General features: G+C 39.9%; 1 protein-coding gene across 6 annotated transcripts in view; it reads right to left on the bottom strand.

The window, feature by feature from the left end:
• SKAP1 (src kinase associated phosphoprotein 1) overlaps nt 1-17,356 on the bottom strand; it is a 430,073-nt gene that overhangs the window by 105,039 nt on the left and 307,678 nt on the right. For all 6 annotated transcript variants that reach the window (XR_008849179.1, XM_056547763.1, XM_056547765.1 and 3 more), the window contains 5 exons: nt 15,255-15,320; nt 13,638-13,721; nt 7,966-8,102; nt 7,818-7,881; nt 5,994-6,149 (listed from right to left, as the gene is read on the bottom strand). Coding sequence is in view for 5 of the 6 variants with exons in the window: in XM_056547763.1 (XP_056403738.1) it covers nt 5,994-6,149; nt 7,818-7,881; nt 7,966-8,102; nt 13,638-13,721; nt 15,255-15,320 (507 nt within the window). In the remaining variant the exon portion in view is untranslated. The remainder of the gene's footprint in view (nt 1-5,993; nt 6,150-7,817; nt 7,882-7,965; nt 8,103-13,637; nt 13,722-15,254; nt 15,321-17,356) is intronic.

Raw genomic sequence — 17,356 nt, 5'->3', positions numbered from 1 at the left:
CCAATAACTGATCATGATAGTAAGCATTAACACCGCTTCTACACTGTAGGTTCCCCATATAGTTAAAGGATAACTCAAACATTCATCTTTTATCCAATATGAAAACTTTGGTGTTGAGAGATGAGCACTTGTGTATGGAACTCACTAAGCGTTGTACGGCTGCTTCAATAACTCCTCCACCCAGCATGTGCAGCGTTTCTCCACAAAGTATGTTGCAGAATAGGTGGGAGCGCAACGCTTGACTATATGGTGAATCTACAGTGTAGAAACAGGGTTAATGCTGTTGAGCTGTTATTGGTGTCAGACTTAGTTACATTTGGTCCTGCAATTAAATATACAGAATAAGTGCTCGTATATGTTGTAGAAGGCAACAGTGAAGTTACACTTTACAACAAGTTACACTCACTGGCAAATAAATAACACACCAAGTAGTTGTTTGAATAAAATGAAACCTTATACTGTATGTACAAAATGTAATGATTATATATGTAAGTAATTATAATATTTGAGCAAGAGGATAAGTTTTTTGGGGGAAAACTATAATAATAATAATAATAAAAAAAAAAAAAGCTTGACTACCCTGTTAGACCGCCCTTTTCCTGGATACAAGATGATACGGTCGAGCATAGAGGCATATAGGTTCAGCATAGCATCCTGCAGCATATTTGCCTACAGATAATGAAGCTCAGCCTGAAAGTTGCCAAAGCTGGTGCCCAAGCTAGTCCATTAATGTTCAACTGGCGATAAATGTGGCGCAAAAGCAGGCCAAGGAAGTGTTGCAATCTGGAAGAGACATTCCTGGAAAACCCTTGCCATGTGTGCGAGCATTATCCATCCTGCTGAAAAATGCCAGTTGGAAGCTATGAGAGACAACATGTGTCGCAGGATGCCTTTTACATATTGCTGAGCTATTTGTGTCCCTCGTATCAATACTAAGGGTGACCGACTGTCATATGGGATGGCTCCCCAGACCATCACACCAACAGTTGGGACAGTGTCACTTCACAGCAAAGCCTCAATACTCTACCCCGATTATCACCGGACCCCAAACAGAATCAGAATTCGTCATAAAGACGATACAGTTCCAGTCCGTAATGGTCCAGGTTTTTTGTTGATCACACTATTGCTAACACAGGCAAGGATGGCAGTGTGTCAATAGTAGGATACGTAATGGGCTCTGTGACAATAAATTTACTTCCGCTAAGCACCTGGAAATGATCAGGGCAAAGACAGATGTATGTAAAAAAGGTGTCCCCTGTGTCTGGGTGGTGGACAAGGAAACAGAGGGAGCTGCTTGTGCGTGTTAAATTATCAAACGATCCTCTCTACTGGTGGCCTGTCTGGGCCGTCTGGAGCCTGTTTCATTGTGTGCCCTTATGTAACCACTGCTCTCAATAACCCCTAACAGCTTGGTCAGAATGGCCCACATGGTGGGCAATTCATCTAAACTATAATCCTACTTCTCTTTGTTCAATGATGCATTCCCTCTAAGTTTGTCAACAGGGCAAAATGTCTGTCATATGTGGGTCACAAAGGCATGTTTAGCAGTCAACAATAACGTACCAAGTAGAAAACTACCCGAAAGTAGCCTTTGAGAGTTTGTTTGTTTTTTAAAAGGCAGTGGAGGAAGCACATTTACCTCCTCTTGTGGAAAGACCGGTATCTGATCAGACCACATCTGTGGTGTCTGCCTGAGACATAGCTGCCGCCTACTCTGGGGGACATCTGCCTACTATGGGGGAAACAGCTGTCTACTTGGGTGGGGGGGGGGGGGGGGACTGCTTCCTACTATGGGGAGACTGTTGTAGCCTACTTTAGGGAGAACTGCTGCTATTAAGGGGGGACTGCTGCTACTATGGGGGGGGGACTGCTGCCATTATGTGGGAAACTGCTGCCTACTATGGGAGAACAGCAACCTACTATGGGGGAACTGCTCCTTACTATGGGGGAGCTGCTGCTGCCAACCTTACGTGAGGACATGTGCTTCCTACTATGGTGAAAACTGTTGCCTACTATGTGGGAGATCTGCTGCATACCTAATGTGGGGGACTTCTGCTGCCTACCTAATGTGGGGGATATCTACTACGTTCCTGCCTAGCAAATATGGGAGGCCCTTTACTACCTACAAGCTATTATGGAGACTAACTACCAAGCTAATAGGGGGGCTACCTGCTACCTTCATATGAGGGTTTTCATACAGGGGACAACTATCTGGGGAATTTACCTACATAGGCAACTCTCTCGGGGGGGGGGGGGGGGGTCCCTACCTACTCGGGGCACCTATGTGATGGGGGAAACTACCTGAAGGGACTTGTCTATCTACTAGAGCGACCTAACTATGCAATGCGACTACTAAGGGGGGCATTATAGTTCTTGGAAAAGTGCAGAGGCTAAAAGTTTTTTCCCCGCCATGCTCTCAAGTGATGAGTTGTAGCCGGAATAAGCCGGTGGTGGTCTGAGCTGGATGGAGAACAAAAAGTAAAGTGAAGGACGCCAATCAGAGAAGACGTCAGAGAAGATTACTGTATGTAATCAATTATATGGTCTGTAGTTGTGATGATGGAGGTAGCTGTCAGTATAGGAGGTCCTCCTAAACTTAGATGACAGACTGACAACATTATTGCTGTTAAAGAGATATTCCCATTTAGCAGAAGTAGGCGTGGTTAGGATGTGACTGAGGGCATGGTTAGGGGGTGTGGCAATGGGTGTGGTTAGAGGTGTGGCTTGTCCCTCTATGCTCTCACTAAATTTGGGAGGTATGAGATTGTTCGGTGCACTTGGGGCATTTCCAAGCAATGAGATGCCCTGTCAAGCCAGCCCGCTTTTTTCTTGGTAATGTCGTCTTCATAAATATTCATGTCTTCTTCCCCTAAGCATGTTGTCTGTATGTGCAGGGAGCTCTCTCTTGCACACATTCAAGCCAGCAGGAACAGCCTTTGCGCTTAGGGGAAGAAGACATGAATATTTATGAAGAGGGTGTTACCAAGGAAAAAACAGGCAGGCTGGACAGTGCTTCTTGGGCTTGGGAACAGCCAGGTGCAATGTCCCCAATATTCCCCTCAATATCGCTGAAACAGAGGCACAGTAAAGTTAAAGGTAAAGACTAGAGATGAGCGAACTTACAGTAAATTCGATTTGTCACGAACTTCTTGGCTCGGCAGTTGATGACTTTAGTCTGCATAAATGAGTTCAGCTTTCAGGTGTTCCCGTAGGCTGGAAAAGGTGGATACAGTCCTAGGAGACTCTTTCCTAGGACTGTATCCACCTTTTCCAGCCCACCGGAGCACCTGAAAGCTGAACTAATTTATGCAGGATAAGTCAGCAACTGCCGAGCCGAGAAGTTTGTGACGGATCGAATTTACTGTAAGTTCGCTCATCTCTACTAAAGACCCTTGTACTCAATGTCATCTGCAGTATAGGCCTGTACTTGCACGTTAGTGCTGGTGACTGTGGTGAAAAATATCCCTTTAAGTTTTTCTTCTGTGCAAAAGAAGTAAACCATTATAAAAACAAAAGTATATAAATTCATATAAATATATGATGTTATTTATACTGTGTGGTGAATGTCAAACTTTAAAGGCACTAAAAAAATGACAATAGAATTTTCAATTTCCCCTGAAAAAAGTGTTCATAAAAGTTAACTAAAAAGTTATGTGAACCCAAAAATTATTCCATTAAAGGGACACATTGTCCAGTAAAAAAAAAGCAAGCCCTCATACAGCTATTTTGATGGAAAATTTTTAAATATAGTTATTTAACTCTCTTCTTTCCTACTTTTACTGGTTACAAAGATTGCTGAGTATCACAATTCTCTCCTGCGGCAGGTTGTATTTCTTAATACAACTGGAACTGTATAAACCTGTGTATTTGGGAAGGTTCCTCTAGCAGCTGAGGCAAATTGCGTGAACTTGTATTTGTTGCATTGTATTTGGAGCTTAGTATCACAGAACTTGAGTGACCGCCTCTAGATAAATATGTTATCATTGTGATAAGCTTTCCAGGATGTATTCTTTAAAGTTTATGATGACAGTGACACTTTTAAGAATCATATTAATCAGATGGGTACAACCATCGTGTAAAAGGTGGTAATCTAAGGAAACCATTACTAATAGGATGCTCTCTACATGCCACTGATGCTGAGAAGGTTCCAGTTCTTGTAGGCACCTGCTCCCTCCCAAGTGATCAGGTAAGGCAAAGCTTTAGTGTGAGTGTCTTCCTGGCATTCTGCTAAGTGATCCAGCCCCCTCCAAATGGAGCGGACCAGTAAAAGTATCCCAGTCCTGCTGTGCAGCTCCCATAGGGCTCCAAAGTGATCTGTCTCACTTTCTTGCTGCCTTACGGGAAGTCTCTCCAGAGAGCAGGGTTGTTTTTTTTTTCTTGCTGTAATCGCAGACAGTCTCTGTGCTCATCCACATTTATTGCCATTAATGGCCTCAGTCTTCTAGCTGTATTCCAGCTCATCTCCAAGACGACAGGAGGGCTCGAAAGGTCTCGAGCACAGAAAGAAGGTCAGCTTTGATAGATTAATATACTAAGATAGGAATCCGTCTTACATTTGGTCTTTGTGTAATGCATGCAATCACATCAGAAAGCAGTTGATTAGAATCCCATCACACAATGACTTTTTATGACAGTATATATTTCAGCGCACATTCTGGTTAAGTCATGACACTAATCCTGAAGCTGGGTTTTACTGATAACTCCTTATGGGTGGAACATCTCACATGCATTATGTTTTAGGTGAATTTTCTTAGCACTGTAGTCTAAAAAGAATGGTGCTTGGAAAATGGACTTTAGGCATTTTTATATTCCTTTATTGGACCAACTCTTAAATTAAGCACTGCCAAAGACAGCATAATTTTCCCCAAACTCCTCTTGATGTGTGTTCTAACTTCATTATAACCTTGTTAGTTCACTTCACCTACATTTTACTGTTTCTATCGATTTCCCTAATTATTGTACGTTTACATTTAAGCTTTGCACAGTATCAACATAGAAAAGGAGTTATAAAAAAAAAGTAATAATAATACTACTATTTCTAAAAGGCTACAAACATCACAACCACTTCCACCAGATTGCCATGTCATAATCACCTCTTCCCCATATCAATCTTACACTGCCTTCATAATTAATCATATTCGTCCTTGTACCTCTAAATTCTACTACATCTACGGATCATACGTTTTGTGGTCTGCAATTTATACCTAAATATCATTTGTATATTGTTATTGTAGAGAAAGAGTGTAAACCACGTTGGAAATGTGTAAATAAGAATGCTAATGACTGTTTTATCTAGCACGACACACTCTGCAGTATATAGATGCGTGCAGGAGTAAGACGCAGCTATTAAAAAGCTGGACATATGGACACTTCTGCCAAAGCTACTCTTTTTATGTAAGAAGAGCATCTTATTTGTCCCCCTGCAGGCTGCACGCCTTTCTCTTGCACCAAGTTGGCACTGGGAGTCAAGAGAGAAAACATGAGCCAGTTGTGGCAGAAGGACCAGCGGTGCAGAAACTGGGAGCCTGCGGCACAGCTGTGCACGGACTCTGAACAGTGACAAAGTGGACGGCACTACAGAAAAATCTCGCAGGAGCTGGGTTTTAATGTAGCAATTTGATTCAATTTTCCACTCTATAAAATTACCCATCACCGCTCCTTGCTGTCTAACAGACACCTTCACTCTTAATTTAACAATCTGATCCAATTCTGCCAGGGAAATTGGAAAAATTTATCACCTGTGAAATTTTATTTTTCCTTGGTTGTATCTGTTTTTGTAAAACTTCATTAACGACGATGACTTGCTGAGGAAATAATGTTGGTTTTTTATTCTGCTTGGGACACGAGAAATGGCCCCAGCAGAGACTGTATGCTCATTAGCATAATAAAACAAAGAACCATACAATGAGTGAAGACAAATAACCTACAGCTGGAAACTAAACAATGTGTGAGAAGAGAGTGATGCCCATGGCTTTAGATTAGTAACCTCTTACCTGGAACTACCTCATAGATGTCATCATCCCCTGTGGGACTGTCTGCCCTGTTCAGAGGTGGAGGGTGTATCATATGAGAGGAGTTCAAGCTGTCCACATCATCGTAGGACTCTTCATCATCCTCTTCGTCATAGGGTATGGAGGGTGAAATGATATCTGGAAAAACACAAGAAGTGATTATATTCTAAAATAATGTGCAGTTTTTACATAATGTCCCAAAGTAATTAATCTGCCAGAGACCAGAACTCTCTAGTTTTGCTCACAGCAACCAATCACGGCTCAACTTTAACTTTACTAGAGCTCATTAAAGTATGAAAGCTGAGATGTGATTGGTTGCTATGGGCAAAACCAGATTGTTCTGGTCTCAGAAAGATTGATTAATCAGGGCCTGTATCTTTATGTCAGAGACATATATTTTTTTAAATCAATTAATATGGCCATAATTGAGCAAAAATGTCACCTAATACCTTCACCTAACCTACAAATTCTCTCCTTGGGACTCCTTTAAATATTCTGCTTGCACTATCTTTTTGGTGGGCTTTAAAAAAATAAATAAATAAACACTTTTCAAATGTGTTAAAGGAAACCTGGTTGGAAAACCCTTCACTAAAGACAAAATATTATTAAGAATGACTTATCTGCATTGTAAGACAGGAGCAGAACATGAACCCAAATCAATATATCTAGAGAAAAGCAAACTTTAGGGAATCCTAATAGGAATTTATTTCAGCCAGCATTCCCATTTTGATTCTGAGGCTGTGTTTGACAAGTTGGCATTGTTTCACACAGAAATGAATTGGACATTACTTACAATAAAATAGTGTCAGGTGACACGGCTATATAGGGCGCTAAGGTAGCTGCACACCAGACCTGGTGTCTACATCCTTCAGCCACATAAGAAGAGACCAATTACAAGTTCTAAACACAGTATGCAATGGGGCCAAATTTTAATATCTAGAATTTACTACTATAACAAAGACCAATGCATGAACCAACAGTTCTTTTCTAAAGTCATAACTTTGAGAGCTTTTTTTTTTTTCTTCTTTAGATCAGGGCAGTATTTGTAATGTAACTGTTTGCTGTCATTAGTTTTCAGTTTACCTCATGAAATCACAATACTGCCCCATAACATTTAGCCTGGTCCATTATAACATGAAAAGATAAGAGGTTACCACATCCCCTCGTGACGTCACGAGCCTTCCAGCGCTGCACCGCTAATCAACCGGCACGGAGCGAAGTTCGCTCCGTGCACTGGATGGTTGTGCTGCCGCAGCAGAAATCACGGGCATCCCAGCGCCGGGACCCCCATGATCAGACATCTTATCCCCTATCCTTTGGATAGGGGATAGGATGTCTAGGGGTGGAGTACCCCCTTGAAAGGGAATGCATCATCTAGATTTTCTTTTTTACATAAACAACATTAGACCGAAGCTCTCATTAACATGAATAAGAAAGACTTTTGGGTGTTCTCTGTGATCTTTGCAGAGGGCATACCAAAGGAACAGAGGAGCTGTGAACGTAATCTATTGTCTTATCTATACAGTGATGTTACCTTTAACTGTACTCCTATCTGTGATGATAAGGAGGATACTATTAAAAACTGATCTGTACAGAAGAGGAAGTCTTAATTCAATATTAGGCCTAGTGTCCAGACAGAAACTGCTAGATTTCAGGATTATTTTATAATACAGATTTTAAAATGGAAAGTTAGAAAACCATCAACAAAAAAATCTGAAAAACAAAAAAACTTGATTTAAATAATTTGTCACTTTCTAATGACACATTCAGTTTAAGCTAACCATGAAATATATATATTATACTCACCTTTTACCAAAAATTGTATTTGCTCCACCCAGTCCCTGGCTTCTCCTGGACTGCCGGCTGTGAACTGTTAATACAGAAGTTACAAAAAAAAGGTTGTAAATTTGTGTCATTTTTATTTTATTTTGCTTACTAGACCACTAAGCCTTACCTCAAAACTGCGATTGCCAGGAGAGATCAGCTCAAAGCAGGAATCTCGTCGAGTGTCTTTGCGGATATTTGATACCAGCTGGGCACCACAGTCTTTTATCAGGAAGCCACCCTTAGGAACTTTTCTTACCATAAAATCTGGAAATAAGTACATTGTAAAGGGCATGACTCTAAAATAGGTTTATGTCAGAATTCAATAACAACCACAACTATTTTTTACATTGATGCGGTTTACATGAGATGCGGTTCTGTAGGTGATTGGTGCTAATTAAGTCTGAACTGTACTGGCCAGCATTTTGGTACATTAGCCGTTCTGAAACAAACATGGCATGGCAGGCCAGCACAAGACAGAAGGTAAACATTATTTTAAGAAATGCTTGATAATGTTTCCATTCTCTGTTGTGCTGGGAACTGTTCCCATTTTTCTGCATTGAAAAAGATAATAAACAAGAAAAATAACCTTCAAATTTTGTGTGAATTAAAGGGGATTTCCAGGCTAGGAGTTATTTTTAGCTAATGATTGACCCTGTCCTCAACAATACAGCCCTGATGTCACCCAGTCTGGGTTGCTTGAAGCTCAGTGATTAGTTGAGCATGCCTTTCCTCCCATAGTGAATGTAACAAAAACCAGAAAGAAGTGGAGAGTAGCAGGGACCAGGAGACAAAAGAACTACAGCGAAGAAAGATCAGAACAGGAGAGTATAGCCTTTTTTTCCCCCTGTACAAAATGAAATAACAATGGGTGTATCCTTTTCATTTGTCAACAGGGTACGTCTATACACAACTTACACTGTCAGCAATGACTGGATGAGGGAAATGGTGAAAATTACTTAATTTATGCATTTCCAGGAGGAATAACAGATGAACAGCACAACAGTGTTCTATGAAAAGATGCTCCAGAATTCTCTAGCACGTATCAGCTTTTATATCTTTGTACAAGTATTTTTAACACAGAAAACCTATTTGAACCAAACAACCACTACTAAATATCTATAGCTGAAATTGGTGCCATCAGAAATGATGCAGCTGATGTCGACCCTACATCATAAATGATCCGGACCCTAATTCTGCGACTGGAACTGCAAAACAGGCTTCTAAAGGTGCCTATAAAACTAAGATTAAAGTGGACAATTTCAAACAAAAAGATCTTCAAACAAAAAGATGATCAATCATTTTTTGCTGACCAACGACAGACTGTTATTGTCTAAAAAATTGTTGGTTGTGTGACATTTTAAGGGGATAGTCGGCCCAAAGAACATTCGTTGTTAAACACTAGTTTGGGAAAGAATATTCTCAGAAAGGGAACTGGTCCTTTACCGGATACCATTGATCATAATCGGCCAATATTGACTAAAGATTAGATAAAAGGAGGTTGATGGTTGAACAGTTGTTGAACAAACAATCGTCTGGTGATGAATTGTTTTGCAGACACAGCCATACACATGCAGGTCCATATTTGCAGTTAAAGATGTTCAAACTGACCATTCATGATTAAAGACTGGGTAAAGGATGAACAATCGTTCTAGGAATATTCTAAGAACATTTTGAGATATACTGGAATTGTACTAAGAATATTTTTTACTGAAAAATGTGAACAACCCTTTGTAAGCAAACAATCTTATCGAACAATTGTTCGAAAATATCTATCAACGCTGACTTATTTTCAGATAATAGAAGTTTCCCACTGTTCGGCTAAAACAATTGTTTATTGTTATATTTTATTTGATGAATGATCATTTTGGTTGAAATTGTCCACTTTCAACTTTAATCTAAGGAGTATGGGCACCTTAAAATGTGTATCGCTGCATCTAAAGGTGCCTATAAACCTTAGACTATAGTCGGCCAAAACCAATACATTCGGCTGAGCGTCTAAAATGCATAGCAGTCTCCAGACTCTCCAATGACATCATCTGTCAGGCCTGCTAGATTTTTTCTGTCAGACACTATTGTTTTACGGCAGTTATTTAAAATGTATGGCTAACTTATAAAATGATAGTTGAGCTGACGAACAATCGCCCTACTTTTTTGATGTGTACAGCCTGCCTTAAAAAAATTTGTTGAAAATTTTTGAAGAACATGGCACATAAAAAAAAGTTGGAGGTCACAGAAGAAATAATACCTACATTTCAAATACTTCCACACAAAACCATAGACAAGAAGTCAGTAAAACTAAAACATGAATTGCAAGCGTGGGGGAGGGGGGAATGAAATAGAGATAAGGTATTGCTACTTTTAAAATTATTCAAAAGCTAGAAATACGTTACTATTTCTAAGATCTGCTTTTTTTGCCCATCTAGCAGAATGAAAAAATTCACACATTACATAACAAGTAAGAAATGCAATGAATTATTTAGAGGTCACATAGCTGATTTCCTCCATATTATGGACCTCCTCCCATCACACTAGTTCATAAGGCCATTCGGTGAATTCTGGCTAACAGCAGGATAGCGACACATCCAGATGTGTAAACCCTTCCTTCCTGAATGGGGTATACTTACAGATGAATAAAACTAGGCAACTAAGAAAACATTGTAAATATGTAATATTTCATTTAGCTGTACAAATCTAAGTATTTATTCAGTTTTTTAGCCATTTGGTACTATCATCAGATAGCAATGCAAATGTTTACCATTACAGACTGGATTTAGGGCTGCTTGGTGGGTACAAAAAAATGCAAATTAAATTCAGACTATAGCTACATTACAGATGAAAGAAAATGAATAAATAAGCCTGATTATAAAAGCTTGGGTGAAGCACACAGAATAAGCAAAAGAGAAAAACTCTACCCATATATCTATGCAAAATGTGTACATATATTATTTCAAATTCAATTATATTATTTTACTAGCTGAGTACCCAGCGTTGCCTGGTTTTTCCTTCCTCATCCTTGTTGGGGAGGAAAATCAACAGAGGAGGAAGCTTTTGACTTCATATCCCGTCCTCATATATTGTTGTCATATCCCAACCCCATATCCCGTCCTCATACCCCGACCTCCAATCCCGACCTCCAATCCCGACCTCCAATCCCGTCCTCCAATCCCGTCCTCCAATCCCGTCCTCCAATCCCGTCCTCCAATCCCGATCTCCTATCCAGTCCTCCTATCCCATCCTCATATCCCGTCCTCCTATCCAGTCCTCCTATCTTTACCTCCTATCCCGACCTCCTATCTCGACCTCCAATCCCGTCCTCCTATCCCAACCTCCTATTCCTGACCTCCTATCCCGACCTATCCCATCCTCCTATCTCGACCTCCTATCCTGACCTCCTATCCTGACCTCCTATCCTGACCTCCTATCCCGTCCTCCTATCTTGACCTCCTATCCCAACCTCCTATCTCGACCTCCCATCCCGTCCTCATATCCCAACCTGTAATATGTGTACCAGGTAGTGAAATATCTCCAGCTGTATGGAAGTTATGTGAGAACATACATTTCCCATTGATTTGCATGGGACATTAAACAAAAACCCCGACCCTCACAAATGGGGTAGTTAAGGGTTAAATTAACTATCCTATATTTTAAGTGGACACGTAACATGTGACCAAGTATTATCGAAATATCTCCAGACGTTTGGAAATTATGCAGTAACATATATTTCCCATAGACTTGTATGGGACTTTAAACATAAACCCCGCCCCTGGCAAAAATGGGGGTGAGTAAGGGTTAAATCACCTATCCTATGTTTGTTGTTGACATATAAGTAACATGTTTGCCAAGTTTCATGTTAATATCTTTAGCCGTTTGGAAGTTTTTGTGGAACATACATACATACATACATACACACACACACACATACACACACACATATATACATATATATACACACATACATACACATACACACATATATACATATATACACACATACATACACACATATATACATATATATACACACACACACACATTGAGTTTTATATATATAGATATAGATTTCACTTTACAAATCTTCTGTTACCAAATACCAAATCTGAATACCAATTGCAACTATTATACCACACCCTACAATACATCCCATACTGCTATATGACTACCAGTTCTCTGTACTGAAGCAATGAAGAATACTAATAAAGCATTCTGTGCCAACGGTTTATAAACACTGCTTAGTTAGACATGCAATGAATCCCAGATTCAGTTTGAGCTTGTACATTCTAAATATAGTGGTATCCAGACAATAACCTGGTTATTTTACCTGTCGATTTAAAACCTGCTGCTTTGTTACAGTGCAAATTAATTTTACTAGCTCAGCTTTTTACGTTGACTACATTTTTATAAATGTAAATTGTCGCTGTTTCAACAACATCCCTCCATGTGATAGCCTCTGATATCTCTTCACTTCATTTACCAAACTGCTGTCCACTACCTGTTTGGGGAATTCTGTCACTAGCAGCAGAGAGATGAAAATGGAATACGGGAAGTGGGGAGGAGCCAAGATAGTGTTATGTTAGAGACAAGGCCTGGACTGTGTGTGTAAAATCTGAGCCTAGTAACTACCTCCAAAATGTCAATGCTCTGCATCAATGGGTCCACTTTGTGATTGGACGGTAAAAGAAGGGTTCCCTCCTACCTCTGACCACGTAAAATTATTCTAGGTAGCTGTTCCTTGTGTAAATACTAGTGCTCTCCTTATAAACACAGTGCTGCCTCCTCAATGTAATTTCCTTTTTCCTCCATCTCCATTTATCTTGTCATCAGCAGCAATTCAATACATAGACCAGGTATGCTTTTGTTGTGATACTTTCACCTCACATAGCATCTTGCATAGCCAGTCCATTAATAACACCACTATTACCCCACATACTGCAGCCTGTTCAACCCAGTGCACTTTATCCAACATTTGTGGATAGGTACTACTAGTGCTGGGTGATATACCGGTTCATACCAAATACCGGTATGTTTTTTCTGTATGGTATGAATTTTTCCCTGTACCGCAATATCGGTCAGGCCCCTCCTCCCTCGAGTGAATAATCAGCCGCAGTGCGCTGGGGAACTAATCATATATGATCCGCGGACGCTGTCCTGCTTTTCCTCCCCCCCACCGAATGAATGAGCCGCAGCACTGTCCCCACATCGGGGGACTAATCATGTTACCCCCAGGCGCTGATCTCCTTTTCCTCCTGTGAGCCGCGGCGCTGGAAATAAAAGACTTATAATCCTCGGGCACAGGAAGGTAGAACGGTAGCTGCCACCTCCCCCTGCAAGTGCTGAAAGCCAGTGGGCTGCGGGCGCTGCAGAAGTTCTGAGCCGCGGCTCACAGGAGGAAAAGGAGATCAGCGCCTGCGGGTAACATGATTAGTCCCCCCGATGAGGACAGCGCTGCGGCTGATAGTTCATTCATTCATTCATTCTTGATACACACTTTTGGTCATACCGCCAAGCACTAGGTATTACCATATAAATGGCCAGAAAATTAAGAAAAATTCCAGGTGTGAGTACTGTTGGCAGACTGCCCAGCTCTAGTCCCACCCCTGAAATGGAAAAAAATGAAAAATAGCTGAGCACCATGGAAGGGACTCTTAGGGTCTAAATAACAACAATAATTAGGGGACTAAAATTACCACTCTGACAAGTTCATGTAACACAATCAGGCAGAAATTAAAAAGAAGAAAATGTTTTTTTTTTTTTTTTAAATGGCAGGTACGTTTTAATTTTCAGACTTGATAGCCAGCTTACCTTTTTCACTGGAGTAGTAGCAAAAACTTATGTTTGTGAGAACACACCACCTTTTCTGCCATTCTGACCCAAAGAAGCCATGGTCTAGTAGGAAAAAAAAATTAAGATGGGTTAGACAAGAGTTTACCTTTGGGTTGATGGGGTTGAGACTAAGGAATTTTAGAGCGCAATTCTGTTTTAAGATTACATTCGCACATTCTGATAAAGCTGAGTTCCATTGCTGTCAATGAGATTTCACTGCACAGTGTACACTTTGGTATTTTAGTGGCAGAGCTAGCTTAATTTTTTCAGAAGATTCTGCATGGAATACATTGCCATCTACGGGGTCTGGCAATATCTATGACTGATTCAGTCGGTGCTGGCCACCCTTAGAATTTCCTGCAGGAATAATTCTAATTGGAGATTCCTCAGTCTGAACCCAGCCAAAATATGGAGTAAACCTTACCTACAACACCTAATACAAGCACCAATGGAGCAGATAGTTGTTTACAGCCTCTAGGTACACTTTAAGAAGAGACTGCCATTATAAAGCCTTAGATTTCATAATTAAGACCCCTTATGTCATACACAATTCCAGGCTTCAAGCAAAGTTAGGTACATACATGGTGGGTTTTTCTCATGTACATTTTTCACAGATTTCAGAAGTCTGTGGTGACCTCTCAGCAAAATTTGCATGTGTTACATCAAAAGGGATGAAATCCACGGTAAATATGTTCAATAGAAATTGGCATGCTGTGGTATTAAAAATCTGCACCACGGCTGAGTTTCTGATTTCTATATCCTGTGGATGAGATGTGTAAAATTTTACCCTCACACACTGTACTGCGACCTGCTGTAGATTTTACGTGCATAAATAACAAAAAAATAAATAAAAAAATCTGCAGTTAATCTGCTATATGTGAATTCACAATAAGTCCATATATAGCAGAACATTTCCAGCAACTATCTGGAGCACAATGTGCATGTGGATTTTTTTGTGGATTAACTGCAGATTTAACCCCTGCTACACTGAAAGGGATATAATTTGCTGTGAACATTTGCCACAAATTGCAACATAATAGACATGCTACAAATTTGAGAATGTACAGAAAGCTCACTTTTTATATGGAAAACGTCCACAGTGTAGAGATGAGATTCATCCACATTTGCAGGTAAAATCTGCAGTGAATCTGTAACTTAAACTTAATAGTGTCTATTACCAATAACTTCGTGTGATTACTTCGTAGCATGTAAAAAAAATATGTGATTTACCATCATAGGCATTGCTAATAAGGCAAACCCTTTCAAAAGGGAAATACCAGGCAAATTCCATAACAAAATTAGTATTACATGGCCACCATCTACCAAGATGGGACTTACAAAGTTGTTCTCTATTTTGGTTCACAGAAGGAGATCCAAGTGGGTACCAGCCTCTATGACGTCCACATTGTCTGACAGACTATATGGACATGTTGTCCTCATCAGACCTGTTTTATTTTTAAGATGCTGAAAATGAATAGACATTACTTATTTGACAACGTTGTTTGCAAGTAGAGAAATTAATAAAACAGTCCAGGAAGGATAGCCTCACCACAACCTGTCTCAGATTCGGATAAGCAGTATCTCATGACATCTTACCTCTGTTCCTCTTCTCTAGGTAGCCTTGTTTCAACAGCTTTTCAGGCTCGTCTGCATCTCGAGTTTCTAAAACAAAGTTAATAACATGATATAGTGAACAGGAACTGGCTGCAATAAAGTTCCTGTAATGCGTTATTAAAACCTCCCCCCCCCCCCCCCACCACCATGAAATAAACTTGCTATGTTTCTTTTCTCTTCTTTTGCACAGTATTATACATTTTAGAACAGCAGATTGTGCTCCACACTGATTGTTCCAGCTCTAAATGGGGATGACAAGTTGCAAACATAGTAAGCTATATACTATACTATAGTTTTCTGGTCAAACAGACTTTTCTTGACTCTTTCTATATCTTATGCATAGTACTTCCAATAAAACTACATGGAATTTCCCTATATAAGAAAAATACGGTTTTCATAAGACACCTTAGCGCATATATATAAAAAGATATATATATATATATATATATATATATATATATATACACAGTACAGACCAAAAGTTTGGAAACACCTTCTCATTCAGAGTTTTCTTTATTTTCATGACTATGAAAATTGTAGATCCACACTGAAGGCATCAAAACTATGAATTAACACATGTGGAATTATATATATAACAAAAAAGTGTGAAACAACTGAAAATATGTCATATTCTAGGTTCTTCAAAGTAGCCACCTTTTGGTTTGATTACTGCTTTGCACACTCATTCTCTTGATGAGCTTCAAGAAGTAGTCAATCTGCGGTCCAGCTCACCCCAAACCATCTCGATTGGGTTCAGGTCCAGTGACTGTGGAGGCCAGGTCATCTGGCGCAGCACCCCATCACTCTCCTTCTTGGTCAAATAGCCCTTACACAGCCTGGAGGGGTGTTTGGGGTCATTGCCCTGTTGAAAAATAAATGATGGTCCAACTAAACGCAAACCGGATGGAATAGCATGCCGCTGCAAGATGCTGTGGTAGACATGCTGGTTCAGTATGCCTTCAATTTTGAATAAATCCCCAACAGTATCACCAGCAAAGCACCCCCACACCCTCACACCTCCTCCTCCACACCAGCACACCTGTGAAGTGAAAACCATTTCAGGTGACTACCTCTTGAAGCTCATCAAGAGAATGCCAAGAGTGTGCAAAGCAGTAATCAAAGCAAAAGGTGGCTACTTTGAAGAACCTAGAATATGACATATTTTCAGTTGTTTCACACTTTTTTGTTATGTATATAATTCCACATGTGTTAATTCATAGTTTTGATGCCTTCAGTGTGAATGTACAATTTTCATAGTCATGAAAATAAAAAAAACATGAATGAGAAGGTGTGTCCAAACTTTGGTCTGTACTGTATTTAGAAACAGAGAGAGATTAAATACAATTTTATATACTATATTTGTAAATTATTGTATGTACTGATATGGTGGTAATTGTATGTATATTAGTACATGTACATGATTACATCAAAATTTCACTTAGTCTCTTTGTAATTACCACAAAAATACATATTCTTACATACAGTTTTGGCTCAGCAGGTTGCATAGAAAAATAAAACCTGTAATACAAGATGTCTTGGGAGTATCCACCCTGGCTTTTTATTTACCAGAAGGAAAAGACTATGAGCAGTCAGGTAATCTATGTGAGAAAACGGTGTCATCACGTAAGAACAATCCATTTCTATTTCAAGTACTTTCATCTTTTAACTAACTTACACTAAACTATAAATAAAGTCCTTTCCAATAAATGTCTGCTGTAGATAATGGACTCTACAAAAGAGATCTGTGTGGTTAAATACCTGCAATGCTATTCTAGGAATGATCAGTGAAGAGTCAGGCGGAGACACAGCGCAGAGCGGAGATGGTCACTAGATTTATGACTGCTGCACCTCTCTGGACAGACAAGCGATACAGATGGGCAGCCAAGCAGTTAATAACAAAGGGAAAAAAATTTGCATGGAAATTAAAATTCACGGCAGCTTATTTAAACTGCAGTGCATATTTATGGAATATTTAGTATGCTAGTATATGTGGCTCGCACAACATGGGAGGAAATATGAATATTACATTACTGTCCCCAAACCAGCATCCAGGACCCTGCTGGCATGAGAATAACAAATGCTGC

The sequence above is a fragment of the Hyla sarda genome, chromosome 12, assembly GCF_029499605.1.
Source record: "Hyla sarda isolate aHylSar1 chromosome 12, aHylSar1.hap1, whole genome shotgun sequence".
NCBI classification, from domain to species: Eukaryota; Metazoa; Chordata; class Amphibia; order Anura; family Hylidae; genus Hyla; species Hyla sarda.
The sequence above is the reverse complement of the archived record's forward strand: the minus strand, read 5'-3'. Positions and strand labels throughout refer to the sequence as shown.